Here is a 15392-nt window from a genome sequence, read left to right as displayed (position 1 = left end):
ACTTTTGATTCTTCAGTAAATTCTGTAAATATGGGAATATTTACCGAGTTATTAATTAATTAAGATACAATTAGGTATCTTCGGGGCACCATTCTCCTTTTAACCGGGGAAAAATTGAATCCAAACTCTTTTCAGTCTTTCTTAAAGTTTGTGGAATCTTCTAGGAGCAGAGATTTTCAGTCAACACAAAAAGTCACTGGAGACAAAATCTGAATTCTATAACATTTAATTAACAAGGGATTAATAATGTAAAACAATTTGATATAATTGGAGATGTGTGTGTGTGTGTGTGTGTGAAATCAAATGTGTGTGTGAATGAAGGGCATATGAATGGGTCTTTGTTTTCCCAGAGCAGGTGTGCGGGGGTGGGGTGGGGTGGGGGGGTGTCCTTGAGATGTGTGAGCTGTGACTTTTTCCTCTCTCAGATGCAGACAACAGAATTAGCTTGCTCTTAGTGACTTAAAATTACAGTTAAACTGAACTTAAACACTTCAAAAGTTAACAAACAACAAAGATCACTTGTAAATTAATCTAAGAGAGAAGTCGACCAGCCTGGCCACAGCTGACGACTAAAGTTATTTAAATAATAAACAAACAGACCTTACTTCACGGTAGAGATATGACGTATTTGGTTACGAAAAAGAGAAAAACCGTGGGTATTTTGAAGCAATAGCGCGGTGTATGTAATTGCTCAGGCCCGGAGTGGCTAATCGGGAGGGTCTGGAGAATTCCCGGTGGGCCGCGCGATGTTTGGGCCGCATGGGCCGGTGCTCTCGTTTTTGTTTTTTATCATTTTATTTTTATTTTTTGGTGCCGGTGTTCAGTCATGGCACTGAGGCCGCCGGGCTGATCACATACGCTCCTCCCGGCTGTCTCTGGCTGGATCTACCTGCAGGCTGCAGCTCGTTTTTTTCCCCCGTATGCGCCTGTGCGCACCACGTGACCACGCAGTTGACGGAAAGATGGAAAGTAGAAAGAGCAAGGGTGGCGCGGAGAAGGCAAGAATTAAAAAGAGGAAAGCGTTGGAAACAGATGCAGCCAAGGCCGGATTAACCATATGGGCAACTGGGCAATTGACCAGGGCCCACGAACTCTAAGGGGCCCAGGGCAGCAAGCGCACGAGCAAAATACTGTAGGCATGTCTGTAATCTCCTGCTTTATATTAAACTAGGGTGACCGTATGTCCGGTTTTCCCCGGACATGTCCACTTTTCACTCTCTGTCCGGGCGTCCGGACTGGGGGTCCGCGGTCGTATTGATGAAAATGTCCGGCTTTTCATCCAGGAGCAGGGATCGAATTATGGGGGAGCTGTATATCTTACACATCCAGGGGAGCCGGAAACAAGTTTTCTATCTATATTACATCATTTGTGGACTCTTCTGAGCAGAGAGCACAGAGAGCGGCACAGCGCGTTCTTGCGCAGCGCTCCAGGCAGCTGCGTCCAGCGCACGGTCCATTCTCAAAGTGGCGCAACCAAAAAACTATAATTAGCACACGATCATTCATGTCCGCACATATTCTCTATTTTCTGTCTTATTTGTGCCTGAAGCGCTCTGCTGCTGCGCAGCTCATCACTTGTGCTGCGCGGTGCTGCGGTGATTTCACCTCACTGACGCAGCATCGAAAGGCGCACTCCGCTTTGCGGTCAGGAGATCCATTTGATCTGCTCAAAAGTAACTGATGAGGTGAAAAAGTAAGAATCCTGGCAGCAGTTTTTTCTGGAGAGTTTAGAGGAGACGCAGGAAGATGAGAGACAGACAGGACAGGAAAATAGTTAAATAAAAACAAGAAAACAAAACTACGTGTGGAAAAGTAAAATGTAGGTAGATTTATCTCCACTACGTGTTTCTACCTGTATAAAACAATAAGTTATACACATGTAATATTTATACATCTGATACAAATTCAAATCACCTTCAAAACTCAGTCAAACACCCAGGGCCGTTTCAAGACATTTTGGGGGCCATGGCAAAATGACCCCCCCCCCCACCCACCCCATAACTGGGCTCCCCAGAAGCCTCTGTGTAATTCACACCCTCTCCAGGAGCATTAGTTATACAGTGTTTATAAAAGCTCCTCAGACATTACTGACATGTTCTAATATTATCAGATGAAAAACTAAATTATCAGACATGCTGTCTCATCTGCTTCTTTTCTAAACTTGCAAAAAGTAACAAAACCATCTGAAAGCCACTATTTGTGGATTCTCTGAAAGTTTCCATGGAGTGTGTGACAACTTATTTTATCATTGATCCTATCGTCTAATCTCACAGCTGAAACAAGCACCCTTAATAATCTGTGCACAGGAAGCTTACCAATGCTGAAGTAAAACAAACGGTATAATAATTTATTATTATTAAAACCTTGTTGCAGCACTAAAGCAGAAAAATTAGATTTTCCAATACATATGCTAAATATTTAAATATGAATTGTTTTAGAGCCCTTTTATTGGCAGAATCTGATATTAATTTAGTTCTTACAAAAAAATGGGTCCCAGCGTGGTTTGTGTGGCGTTGCCATAGTGTGACTTCATAGGCACAGATCCCCTGTCCTCTTGTTTGGAAATGGAAATGTGATCACCCTATATTCAACAAACTGTCCACCCGGGCTTTTGCGCTGCACAGAGACGCTTCGCTGCCTATGACTGAACGTCAGTTGAGAGTCAGTCTCATGCAGACTGACCAATGAAGAGAGGGCCTCAAGTTAAGACCCTCTCCTCATTGGTCAGTCCACACAAGGTGGGTCAAAGGTTACTCTGGGCGGGTTACGTGTTGTCAGGCATTCAAGTATTGAGTATATTTACTGCATATTACAGTGAAATATTCTGTATGTGACCACATTATGGTGATCCTCGGGTCGTGATGATGGAGCCCTTGAATATTGTTGCCCAGGGTACAACGAAGTCTTAATCTGGCCCTGGATGCAGCTAAATGTGCAAAAATGAGCACCTTTTTTTTCTCAAACAAGCTCGCGGTCTTTAACTTCAAATGAAGATAAAACGGGTAAGGCAAGTCAAGATGTTAAACTTTACTGGCTGCAAATCACCATTCAAGTTAATTAAGCATCAATAATGAATTATATGGCATCATGACATAACGTTGTGTAATATAATTTACAGTATGATGTGACTGATGCCACCAAACTGTCTTGTCAGAGTCAAACACAAGATCCAGTAGGCCTAATAAGCACCAGGCAGAAGCCCACAATTCCAGAGCGGGCATGTACAGGTAGGATTACTTATTGAGTCAGTGAACTGAATATTATTAAAATTTATATGATGAAAACTATCCTGGCTCTATAATAGATGATTCAGCATTGATCAGAAAGCGTGTAAAAAAGGAAAATGAATGCTGAATTGTGACCATTTTCACACAATGTAGTGTCAGAAGAAGAGCCAGGAGCCAGCAGTGAGGGTATTGCTCCTGTTGGGATAGAAGGTGAGCCAACTCATGCGCAAACATCAGTTTCATTATAATAATTTTAATTTCCAAATAATAGTAGTGACCTGTTGTATTTTTATTAGTAAATGCACAAAGCCCACAACAGATAGCTATTAGAATGAAAGTAAAATGAAATAAGCCTGCATATTTTGCCATAGAAAATATTTTAATTGGTTACAAAGATGTGTTTTCCATATCAAATGTGCTAAAGCTTTACAGATGATTATTTTAATTGTGTGCAGGTGAGTCTAGGGAAACTGGAAAAAGTGTGAAAGGGAGTGCTGAGTCATTTCATTTTAAAGGTTTGAAAATCTCAGAACAGCTGTTTGAACAGAATGTAGATTGTTATATTGTTAGAGAATGTGTTGTAAAGAACAATGTTGGAGATGTGCACTGATGTTCAAATAAACCTACATTGTAAAGCAACTCTTTCTTGCTTTACAAGAAAGAGTTGCTCTTTCTTGTAAAGCAACTCAACTCTTTCAACTCTTTCTTGCTTTACAATTACAAGGCTTTACCAAGTAGTGTGCTTTTGTAGACTATACATATAAAGTTCTAACATGATTTTAATAATAATTCGTTAAGTGGGCCGGTCTGGGGTCTGAAACTCCAGGGCTGAAAATGTGTCCCACTCCGGCCCTGTAATTGCTTATTGTGGTCTAGAAGAACGGGAAAGATAAGAGTAAAAATGAAATAAACTTGCAGGAGCAAACAGCTGTTCTGAAGCAAAGCAAGGCGTCCCTTGTGTTCGCTGATCAGATGTGATTTTCCGCTTCTCCTCCCACGATTGTCTCTCCACTGGAGCATCTCCGGGTGTTTCGCTCTGATTTGATGGTTTTCCGCTGTTTTCTGTGCCTCGGCCTCTTGTCGTGTCCAACGCCTCAGCAGAACAAGCGTCCCTTCACCGCCAGCTGAAGCTGGAACGTAAGAGAAAGTTTCCTCTGCGCTTCAGTCCTTTATAGCCCCCCCTTTATCGGCGGGCTGGCCCTCTGTGAGTTCAGAGGTCATCACACTTCCGTGTGCAAAGCATCACGGGAAATAAAGTTCTTTTGGCGCTGATGTGATTATTTGCTTTTTCAGAGCAATTTAGCAAAGTCTATATGAAAAAATCACTGGACAGTAATTTCCTCATGAGGTCAGACCCTCAACAGCACTATGATTAAAATAGTATGGAAATATTCTGGATCAACATCATGAAGCAAATTTGTGGCCAAATTATATACAGTTAGTTTTCTGGAAAAGGAATGAAATGCCCCAGTATGTGTATGCATGAGTTTCATATGCATGAAAAAATATTTGTAAATTAATTATGATATATCATTGTACAGATATGCCTCGTAAGGAGAGGAGGCGGAAGCAGCGACAGAAAGAGCTATGTGAGGCAGCTAAAGGCAGTGGGTCCCTCACCAGCTGGATAAAAAAAGAGTACAGGTAAGTTGCATCACAGCAACAAGTGTAGAAACAATAATAAACACAACTGCAATGTTTTGATGCCAGAAAATGTTTTTTGTTAGCTACTTGATCATGGATTAGGTGCAAGACCTGTTAAATGTGAATAACTACATAATTCATTCATACAATAGCTAATTTTGCCTTGTTCTCAGACGGACAGCAAGTGGAGAGTGATAGATCACATGAGATTGAAGACACACACAACTCTTTCTGTTTATATTTCTGTCACATTCTTATCTCTGACATAAACCCCTCTATTATCCACTAATGTTTAGATTTCCATTTATTTACCACAGGTGTTGTCTCAGATATTTCTGTCTTACAGTTCTAAGAGTTTTCACCAATTTTGCCATTTTTTTATTATCTTACATTAATTTTGTAATTGACTAACATTTCTCCTCTGTTCATTTTACTACCTACAGTCTGAGATCAACACAGCCTTGCCCTCCAGCATCATCAGCAGTAGCAAGAGGAGCAACCCTGCAACAGCTACATTGTACCCCATCATCAGGTAAAATAGGACAGCAATAGATCAGGAGGTGGAGCAGGTTGTCCAGTAATCGGAAGGTTGCAGGTTTGATCCTGACTTTAATCAGAGATTGATGCTGTTGTGTCCTTGGGCAAGACACTTAACCTGCTTTGCCTGCTGGTGGTGGTGGTCAGAGGGACTGGTGGCGCCAGTGCTCAGCAGCTTCACCTCTGTCAGTGCGCTCCAGAGCAGCTATGGATACATCATAGCTCATCACCATCAGTGTGTTAATGTGTGTGTGAATTACTGATTTTGTTGTAATGTGCCTTGGGGGGTTGTAGAACCCTAAGAAGGCATTATACAAATACAGACCATTTACCAAAACAAGTTACTTTTGCTTTACATTGTCCTTATGGTGTATATAATGATTCGCTTCCATTTTGAATTTCTAATAAATATGATTTGTTATTCAGCCGGGTATACTGTGGTTATGTCATGGTGTTTGAAAATATTATTCTGTGTGCCCCTTTTTAAATTTGAGCACCCGCCCCTTCAAAGGTCTCTGCACAGCCCTGCTCTCAATTAACCAGTCTATCTACTTTCCTACCCTCACCTATGGTCATGAGCTTTGGGTAGTGACTTAAAGAATGAGATCACGGATACAAGCAGCTTTATGTGGAGCTAATGCTAACATTAATAATATTGCTAGTGACTTCTGATAAAATGCTAACAATATGATAGTAGGGGTTTATTTATAATATACATTATTTCAACTGTTACTGGTCTTTTTAAAATATATATTTATAGATATTCTTTATAAAATGCCTTTTGCTACCAGTAAATAGCTAAGGTTTAGGTAGCAAACAACATCCTTACTTTAGAAAACTTCAGCTCTGGCTCACAGTAGCGATGCTCTCTGTGTTAACTTGGCTTTACCTGCACGTGCACGTTAGGAGGTGTGGCTTTCGGCTCTCTCAGGGAGGGTGGAGGAGGAGCAGTAGCTGTTCAAATTCCAAAATCTCCTCCTCTTCTTCATGAGGTCAATCTGGCAGACTACAGCTTTAAACGGAACCCAGGTTACAAAACCTTGTGGTTCTTAAAAGATAAATGTTAGTATCAGTTATATTAAAATGGTGTAAAAAACCTTTAATGACTTCATTTTTATAAAATTTGTAAAAATAGTTTAACTCATAGGTCGCCATTGTTGTTAGCATCGCAATGCACTCTGGGTAGTGACGACATTTGGTTGTACCTCGGTAGCACCGGTTGGCTTTGGGACCCTGTAGTGATTGTTCAGCGACATCAACACGTCATCTGTTCAGCCTTTTCAGTTTGAACCAGAGTGAAACATTAATGGTGACATCACTGACCACGTTTCACAAGACGAGAGTCAACATGAAGAGCAGGAAGGGCGGGATGAAGCGAGAGCTGGACAACACCGGTGGCGCATGTGCGGCAAATGGGTCTCCATGGTAACTGAGGGAGAGTGCTCACATTTGTCAGCAGAAGTTAACGGTAAGCTTTCGTGTGATCAAACTTATTCAGTTATGAATGATTTAGGAGATTATTAGCATCCAGAGCTGTCGTGTGCTTCATAGATGATCAGGATGTTCAGTGAAACCACTTTAATCATTGTTGCAGATATTATATATATGGAGAACACTGTGTTGCTACACTTACTGCTTGTTTTACTGATGGGAGAGGTGAACGTTCAGCTACATCCGTGACAAGTGGCGTGTCCGATGGTTGGCTGAACGTGACAGAAGCGGCAGCTGAAAGAGCGGGTTGTCGGTTCAGGAGAGCATCCAGCATCTCTTGTCTCTCCGAGGGCTTTTAGGCTCCTTGTGTGGGAAAATGGTCGCTAAAGCATTTAGTTTCCGTCTTCTCTTACACCCAGCCACTCTGGTGAGCTCTTTAAGTCGTTGTGGTCGACTATAAGCCTCAAACGCATCAGGAGAAAAATGTTGGGAACACAACTGCGGATATTTGGGAAGTTGTGTCCGTCCACAGGCATCTTCCCCCTGCTTTCTCTTCTTCTTGCCAGTGGGAAAGCTGTGTGAACTCACATCACTCCCCTTGTTGCTCTTTGACTGGAAATTACATCCAAAAGCAGTACAATGCAGCATTTTACTTCATTATTAATACAGTGAGCATGTAAACAAACACTAGCGTCAATAGCTATTCTTCCAAGAGCAACCAATATACATAATCGCCCCCAAAGTGCATAGCATGCGGAAAACATGGCGGCGTACGTATGTCCAAAAATGTGCTAAATATTATAGATTTATAAATAAACAGCAATATTTTGTGTGTTTTTAACAACATAGTTTGGTACAACAGAAAACGTGTGGCTTATTAGGGCATACACGTCCTCATAGCCGGAGTTCCTTATAACCTAACTCACAGACTTTAGACATCAAGGTGCACCTCTGCCCCCTGGTGGTTAAAACTACCGTCAATAATCTCCAACATGACTCTAATGTGATGACACAGAAAATAGTTGAGAGAATGAACTTTGTGCTTTAGCTGGATTAATTTTAAATTTATTTTACTTTTATTTAACTGTTATTGTCACTCTGATTAAAGAGAAAAGTTGTTTTGATTGTCCTGATGCTGCTCTGCTGACTTAAGTTGACTTTCCTGTAGGAGATCCTGATTTAAATTTCCTTTTTTAGGATTTGTACAAATGATTTTAATGATCAATTATTCTAGTTGTCTTTTTTAGAAATTTCTTCTAGATGAGCTAATGTTTCTTTTTTGCTGTAAACTGTTTAGTATGCATTCATGCCCAGCCATGTGAGATTAGTGTTTCTACACGGTCACAAACAAACAAACCAGTCCTAGGACTGGTTTGCATTTGATGTAAAATGGCTCAAACTGATGTGTGATTGTGTCTGAAATAAAGCTAACATTATCCAGTGAGTGATTTTATTCAGGATTTATCAACATAAAAATGAGTGACAGACATTTTGTGTGTAGTTCCTCTTACTGCCATATGGTGGAGACAAAAGATCCACTAAAGTTTAATTAATGAAAAGTTTCCTGCAAACTGAAACAAAATGTTTGGGTTTTACCAAGTTTCTATAAAAAAAATGTTCAAGACAAATGTGCTGTTGCTCTGTCTGACAGTCTGTGAAGGTGTGTGTGTGTGTGTGTGTGTGTGTGTGTGTGTGTGTGTGTGTGTGTGTGCGCGTGCGTGCGTGCGTGCGTGCGTGTGTGTAACACATCATTATAGTGACCGGTAACAGGGTAACTAGAGAAGGAAGACTAATTTACTGCAGCAATAAAAGTTCACTTAAGAGAAAAAAGTGACGTGTTCAATCTTTAAATTCAGAGCCGTAGATAGTGAAAGTAACACACCCCCCTAAACACACACACACACACACACACACACACACACACACACACACACACACACACACACACACACACACACACACACACACACAGACACAGCTGATGTAAACAAAGATAACAGTGTGTCAACACTACATCATGAATAATCTGGTTTGTTTCCATCGTTGAGCTGCTGTTTGAATATGTGAGCCGAGTTAAACGTTAGCATTTGTGTTTCTGTGGTGAAGATTTCACCACGGCTGTAGAGACGAATCCCTCCTGCTGAGGCTGTCCTTTGAAGCCACACTCTGAGTCGTGTTTCTTCTGAAGCGACTGACGCAGTTTTGTTTCCAACCATGAGCAAAGAAAGGCGAGAACAGGCACTGTTGTGGTTTATTGTATTAACGACACTTTACAAAGATAAGCAGATAAGCACAGAGGGTTACAAGAAAGAAAACTAAAGCTGTTCTTTTTAGAAGGATTCAGAATGAGCAGCATTAGCACAGGTTTATAATAACAGATTAATTTAAACTGTTACAAAATCTGTAAAACTCAAATATCACAAGGCCACGACTATCAGATCCTACTGCTGCTGGAACCTGTTCACCTGAAGATGTCAGCTTGAAATAAACAGACCTTTGCATCATTTTTCATTTCTGCAGTTTCATCTGCATTTGGTGTTCCTGAAATGCTGTTGAATGTCACTTCTACTCTGCTGAATAAAGATACCTTATTCTGATATTTTAATTTATTCAGTTCTATTCTGCTCTTTTCTTTTCTGTTCTATTCTGTTCTGTTCTGTTTTATTTTTTCTGTTCTATTATGTTCTGCTCTGTATTATTTTCTTCTGTTCTGTTTTGTTTTATTTTGTTTTATTTTATTTTATTCTGTTCTATTTTGTTCTGTTCTGTTTTATTTAGTTCTATTTTGGTCTGTTCAGTTTTATTTGGTTCTATTCTGTTCTGTTCTGCTTTATTTTGTTTAGTTTTATTTTCTTCTGTTCTATTTTTGTTCCGTTCTGTTTTGTTTTATTTTGTTCCATTCTGTTCTGTTTTATTTTGTTTTATTTTATTCTGTTCTTTTTGTTCTGCTCAGTTTTATTTAGTTCTTTTTTGTTCTGTTCAGTTTTATGTACAGTGGGGCAAAAAGTATTTAGTCAGCCACCGATTGTGCAAGTTCTCCCACTTAAAATGATGACAGAGTTCAGTAATTTACATCATAGGTACACTTCAACTGTGAGAGACAGAATGTGAAAAAAAATCCATGAATTCACATGGCAGGATTTTTAAAGAATTTATTTGTAAATCAGGGTGGAAAATAAGTATTTGGTCACTTCAAACAAGGAAAATCTCTGGCTCTCACAGACCTGTAACGTCTTCTTTAAGAAGCTTTTCTGTCCTCCACTCGTTACCTGTATTAATGGCACCTGTTTGAACTCATTATCTGTATAAAAGACACCTGTCCACAGCCTCAAACAGTCAGACTCCAAACTCCACTATGGCCAAGACCAAAGAGCTTTCGATGGACACCAGGAAAAGAATTGTAGACCTGCACCAGACTGGGAAGAGTGAATCTGCAATAGGCAAGCGGCTTGGTGTGAAAAAAACTCAACTGTGGGAGCAATTATCAGAAAATGGAAGACATACAAGACCACTGATAATCTCCCTCCATCTGGGGCTCCACGCAACATCTCATCCCGTGGGGTTAAAATTATCATGAGAACGGTGAGCAAGAATCCCAGAACCACATGGGGGGACCTGGTGAATGACCTGCAGAGAGCTGGGACCACAGTAACAAAGGTCACCATCAGTAACACACTACAACGGCGGGGAATCAAATCCTGCAGTGCCAGACGTGTTCCGCTGCAGAAGCCAGTGCATGTCCAGGCCCGTCTGAAGTTTGCCAGAGAGCACATGGATGATACAGCAGAGGATTGGGAGAATGTCATGTGGTCAGATGAAACCAAAGTAGAACCTTTTGGTATAAACTCAACTCGTCGTGTTTGGAGGAAGAAGAACACTGAGTTACATCCCAAGAACACCATACCTACTGTGAAGCATGGGTGTGGGAACATCATGCTTTGGGGCTGTTTTTCTGCTAAGGGGACAGGACGACTGATCCGTGTTAAGGACAGAATGAATGGGGCCATGTATCGTGAGATTCTGAGCCAAAACCTCCTTCCATCAGTGAGAGCTTTGAAGATGAAACGTGGCTGGGTCTTCCAACACGACAATGATCCCAAACACACCGCCCGGGCAACAAAGGAGTGGCTCCGTAAGAAGCATTTGAAAGTCCTGGAGTGGCCTAGCCAGTCTCCAGATCTCAACCCCATAGAAAATTTGTGGAGGGAGTTGAAAGTCCGTGTTGCTCGGCGACAGCCCCAAAACATCAGTGCTCTCGAGAAGATCTGCATGGAGGAATGGGCCAAAATACCAGCTACTGTGTGTGCAAACCTGGTAAAGACCTGTAGTAATCGTTTGACCTCTGTTATTGCCAACAAAGGTTATGTTACAAAGTATTGACTTGATTTTTTATTACTGACCAAATACTTATTTTCCACCCTGATTTACAAATAAATTCTTTAAAAATCCTGCCATGTGAATTCATGGATTTTTTTTTTCACATTCTGTCTCTCACAGTTGAAGTGTACCTATGATGTAAATACTGACCTCTGTCATCATTTTAAGTGGGAGAACTTGCACAATCGGTGGCTGACTAAATACTTTTTTGCCCCACTGTAGTTCTATTCTGTTATGTTCTGTTTAATTTTGTTTTGTTTTACTTGGTTCTGTTCTATTTCGTTCTGTTATGTTTAATTTTGTTCCATTCTGTTCTGTTCTGTTTTATTTTCTTCTGTTCTATTTTATGTTGTTCTTTACTCTTTCAGCTTGTTTATATTATGTTTCCACCTTTTGTACAGGTAATAGTCACAAATCAGTTTCAATATATTAAAATGAAAAACAATGTATTGTTTCCTGCATAAATGAGGAGCTGGATCTAAAGTGAAAACAAAGGAATCTTGAGTCTTCTGGTTGCTGGGAGCAAGGGTGGAGGTGTCTAACCCGTCCTGTGCACCACGGTGGAGTAGGTCTCCAGCGACACCGTGTTCGGGTTCAGGGACTGCAAAAGAGCCAAAACAAGATATAATATCTCATCACATCTAAAATGTAAGAGAAACAATCAATACTCAGTTCAATCTGACATTTTTCCTTCATTCAAAAGAGAATAAAACCCCCAAACCTGATCATTAGATGACCTAGTAGTAATTCTAACTGTGGTTTGTTAGAGAGAACCTGAAATATTAATCAGCTGATTGTAAATCACATTTAATGTTTCTGCTGCTTGGGCTTGACACTCTCTGAGATGAAGTTTGTATTTGTTTTAATTCAAAGTTGTTCTTTGGTTTTGTGTCTTTTCTTTCATCCCTATTTTATGTGGAGTGTTTTATTTATTTATTTATTGTTCTGTTTTTACTCATTTTACTGTGAAACTGGTCTAAACCGGTCTAGACTGGATGTATTGCATGGTAAAGAAGAACTATAAATACACAAAATAAGATTCTCAGCAATGTGTGACCCTGATGATGAGAACTTTATATAATTTAACCAGAAAGAATCAAATGTAAATATCAAGTAAATATCAAAGCAGCACGTACACCATTATTTGGCATTTTCCTCAATAGCTCAAGTTAACATACTGATGGCAATCATAATCACAGGTTAATATAAAATCAGAGCCCTAGTGTGGTGTAACATGGCCCCATGAGGAGTCCTGACCCTCCATTTGGGAAGCAGCGACACAGATCCCAGACCAGCGCCGGACCACCTTAGCTTTAGGACCATCACTAATGTTGAATAACGATGACTGCAGCAGCATTTTGTAACTAAGTTTTTAATTATAATGAATAATAATTTAAGGTTTGGGCATTTTTCTAAGGATTTTCAAAATAAGAGCACTTATGATGCTGAGTCAGTTTAAAATAGTATATGAGCATCTTATAAATGAATGCATGAAACAAACTAACAAACACATCTGAAGAGAAATAGATTTTTTTAGTTTTCATTTGAAGTAAAATTTTAATTTCTTCACTACATTAATTGTGTTTTGTTTTCAGTCTCAGGCAGACTCTTCAGTCTTTGTTCAAACTGTGCAAACATCACTAATGGTCTTCCTACTTATAAGTTACAAAAAACAACAATAAGAATTATAACTCAAATGAACCATAAAGAACCAACTAACACTTGGTTTGTTCATTTGAAGACCCTTAAACTTTATGAGTTACTCGAATATGAAATGGCACAAATAAGCACATAATAATTTACTTTGTAGTAGTATTCAGAAACTGTTTGAGGTCAGAGACAGTCTGTATGACATAAGTGAAACCGATTATTTTAAAAAGATAAGGACGAATATAAAACAGAGATGTGTTTCTGTTAGGAGTTCATTTGTAAAACAGTTATGAAAATTACTTTAAAAGGTGTAGCTCACTGTTTAAAAATATGTAGAAAACTAGATTATTAGAAGAATATATTAAACATGAACGAAAGGTACAATAGTATTGAAACATTGGTCTTATCTATATTTCTTATATATTATATGAAATTAGCCTAATGTATATGTTTATCTACGGTGGAAAGCTAACTTCATCTTGTTTTGTTGAGACATGTCTTGTTCTTCCCGTTGGTGTTAGGCCTCATGTGCATATGAACTATATGGAAAACAGGTTGGCACAATAAGCATGTGCTTCAGCCAACACTTCTTCATTGGCCTTGTTTGTGTGTTCCTCTGTCTGCGACGGTCAATTGCATTGTGATATTTTAATGCTAATCAATAATTAAAAAAACTGGAGAAAGCTAAAAAAAACATTTCATTAATTTAAAAGTTTTAAGCCTTCAAATGTAAACAGAAAATTTGGCCTTTTTCAGACAAGCACACTTTTCCCTCTGTTAGAGGGACACATGGACATTCACCGAGGATTCCTCACACTCATGAACATCATTTATCTGGATGTAATTATTTAATTAGAACAGAATAATAATAATAATTAGTAGTAATTTACTGTATAAATAACAGCAGCTGTTTTAAACTAAGCGCCAACCTCATATGCAGAAGCTGGAGCAGCTGGCCTGCGTCTTCTGGACCTGACCGGCGCTAGAATGGGTGGAGAGACTAAATGTGATTTATTATTAGCATTAATAATTAAAGGAGGGTAAGCGGCCACATCAGCAGCTGTTTTCTTACATCTGGGAGGGGGAGGGGGTCCAGCTGGCCTCCTCTTCTTGGTGCATTTATAGATGGTCATCATCAGGACCGCCGTCCCGATCACATCCACCATGATCACAAGCATGAATAGAAACCCATCCACCTCAAAGCAGTTAGGACATGCTGGAGAGGAAAGGGGTCACTGGTCACGCTACTACCAGCTGAACACAGACAGCATATGAAGTTGAGCGTTTACGAACCCTTTCCTTTCACGAAGAAGTGGCATTTTCGGACAAGGCCGTGCTCCTCGTACTCACAGCTGTACTGAGAGAGGCGCTTGTACTCAAACTCCAGGGTCAGGTTGGAGTTGGTAGAGGAGTTGACTTTATTCTCACCTTCAAACCATGTTGCAATACCTGGACAGGTGAGGGTGACTTTATCCCTCCAGAACGCTACATCTCCTTTGAAAAGATTAATGTTAGCTGAAGCAGACCTAATCACTCAGAATTCTGCATTCATCAATTTACTCAGGACGATTGATACAGCAAACTGGAAACAAACTCTTGATCATCAGAAAGAGAACATTTGAATCATTTCCATTTAAAAGAAAATGCTGAAACAATCTGGATTAGGAATGTACCTGAGTGAGCCTCTACCGTGGCCTCCAGCAGCAGCAGGACGACGAACACGGCCCGAACACCCATTCCCTTCCCTCCTGCTTGGTTTAAATGTCTGAGGTTTGGACAAAGACTAATAAATAAAGAGATGTAGTGACAAGAAGCTGACTGTTCACAGCCAATTCCTGAGCGAACCCAGCGGTTCCTCTGTGTGTGTGTGTGTGTGTGTGTGTGTGTGTGTGTGTGTGTGTGTGTGTGTGTGTGTAGGTGTGTGTGTGTGTGTGTGTGTGTGTAGGTGTGTGTGTGTGTGTAGTTACACACCCTATTAGCCTCACAGGAAGTGCTTCTTGTTTGAAGTTTAATTCACAGTTGAACCTCAAAATGAAGTCAAACTGCAGCCTGATGCAGAAACAGAACACATCCTATAATGCTTCTAAAGTCTGAAGGTAGATAAAAGCACTCCCCACGTTGAGTGGACACTGTCGTAACGTGTTCATGCTAATCAGGATTTCTGACTGACAATCAAGTCAGAGTTTACAGACAGCACACTTTGAAAAATCTGGCTGATTAAAGAAATATGTTGTGATGAATTTAGCAGTGAAATGGTTCACAGCCCAACCATCCTGGTGTAGATAGTGGAGATCACTGGTTCCCAACCTTTTCTGACCCCCTGAGCCATGTTCTCAAACCATGAGTACCCTTTAGTCAAAAGTGTTGATTTCCAAACGTACCACTGATTGTTAAACAAAAATAAATTCAGTAAATCTCAGTCACACTTCCTGTCTGGCTCAGGTAAATACTTAACAATACTCATGCAGGGTCCAGACTCTGTGTTGAAACTTTCTGGAGCTCCGCATCCACACCACAGCTGGTGTA

General features: G+C 40.1%; 1 protein-coding gene and 1 long non-coding RNA gene across 2 annotated transcripts; one reads left to right on the top strand and one right to left on the bottom strand.

The window, feature by feature from the left end:
* The first annotated feature begins 2878 nt into the window (after positions 1–2878).
* LOC139062591 (uncharacterized) lies at positions 2879–3957 on the top strand. Its single transcript, XR_011516144.1, has 2 exons — positions 2879–3227; positions 3381–3957. It is a non-coding gene; the product is annotated as an uncharacterized lncRNA (long non-coding RNA).
* A 7504-nt stretch (positions 3958–11461) lies between these two features.
* LOC107373054 (T-cell surface glycoprotein CD3 epsilon chain-like) lies at positions 11462–14650 on the bottom strand. The gene is made up of 4 exons (XM_070543290.1): positions 14539–14650; positions 14160–14365; positions 13939–14082; positions 11462–11861 (listed from the first exon to the last, which is right to left on the bottom strand). The coding sequence occupies exons 1-4, from the start codon at positions 14601–14603 to the stop codon at positions 11755–11757; spliced, it is 522 nt and encodes a 173-aa protein (XP_070399391.1). The 5' UTR covers positions 14604–14650; the 3' UTR covers positions 11462–11754.
* Positions 14651–15392: the final 742 nt, after the last annotated feature.

The sequence above is a fragment of the Nothobranchius furzeri genome, chromosome 13, assembly GCF_043380555.1.
Source record: "Nothobranchius furzeri strain GRZ-AD chromosome 13, NfurGRZ-RIMD1, whole genome shotgun sequence".
NCBI classification, from domain to species: Eukaryota; Metazoa; Chordata; class Actinopteri; order Cyprinodontiformes; family Nothobranchiidae; genus Nothobranchius; species Nothobranchius furzeri.
Note: the sequence above shows the minus strand (reverse complement) of the source record. Positions and strands in the feature narration are given on the sequence as shown.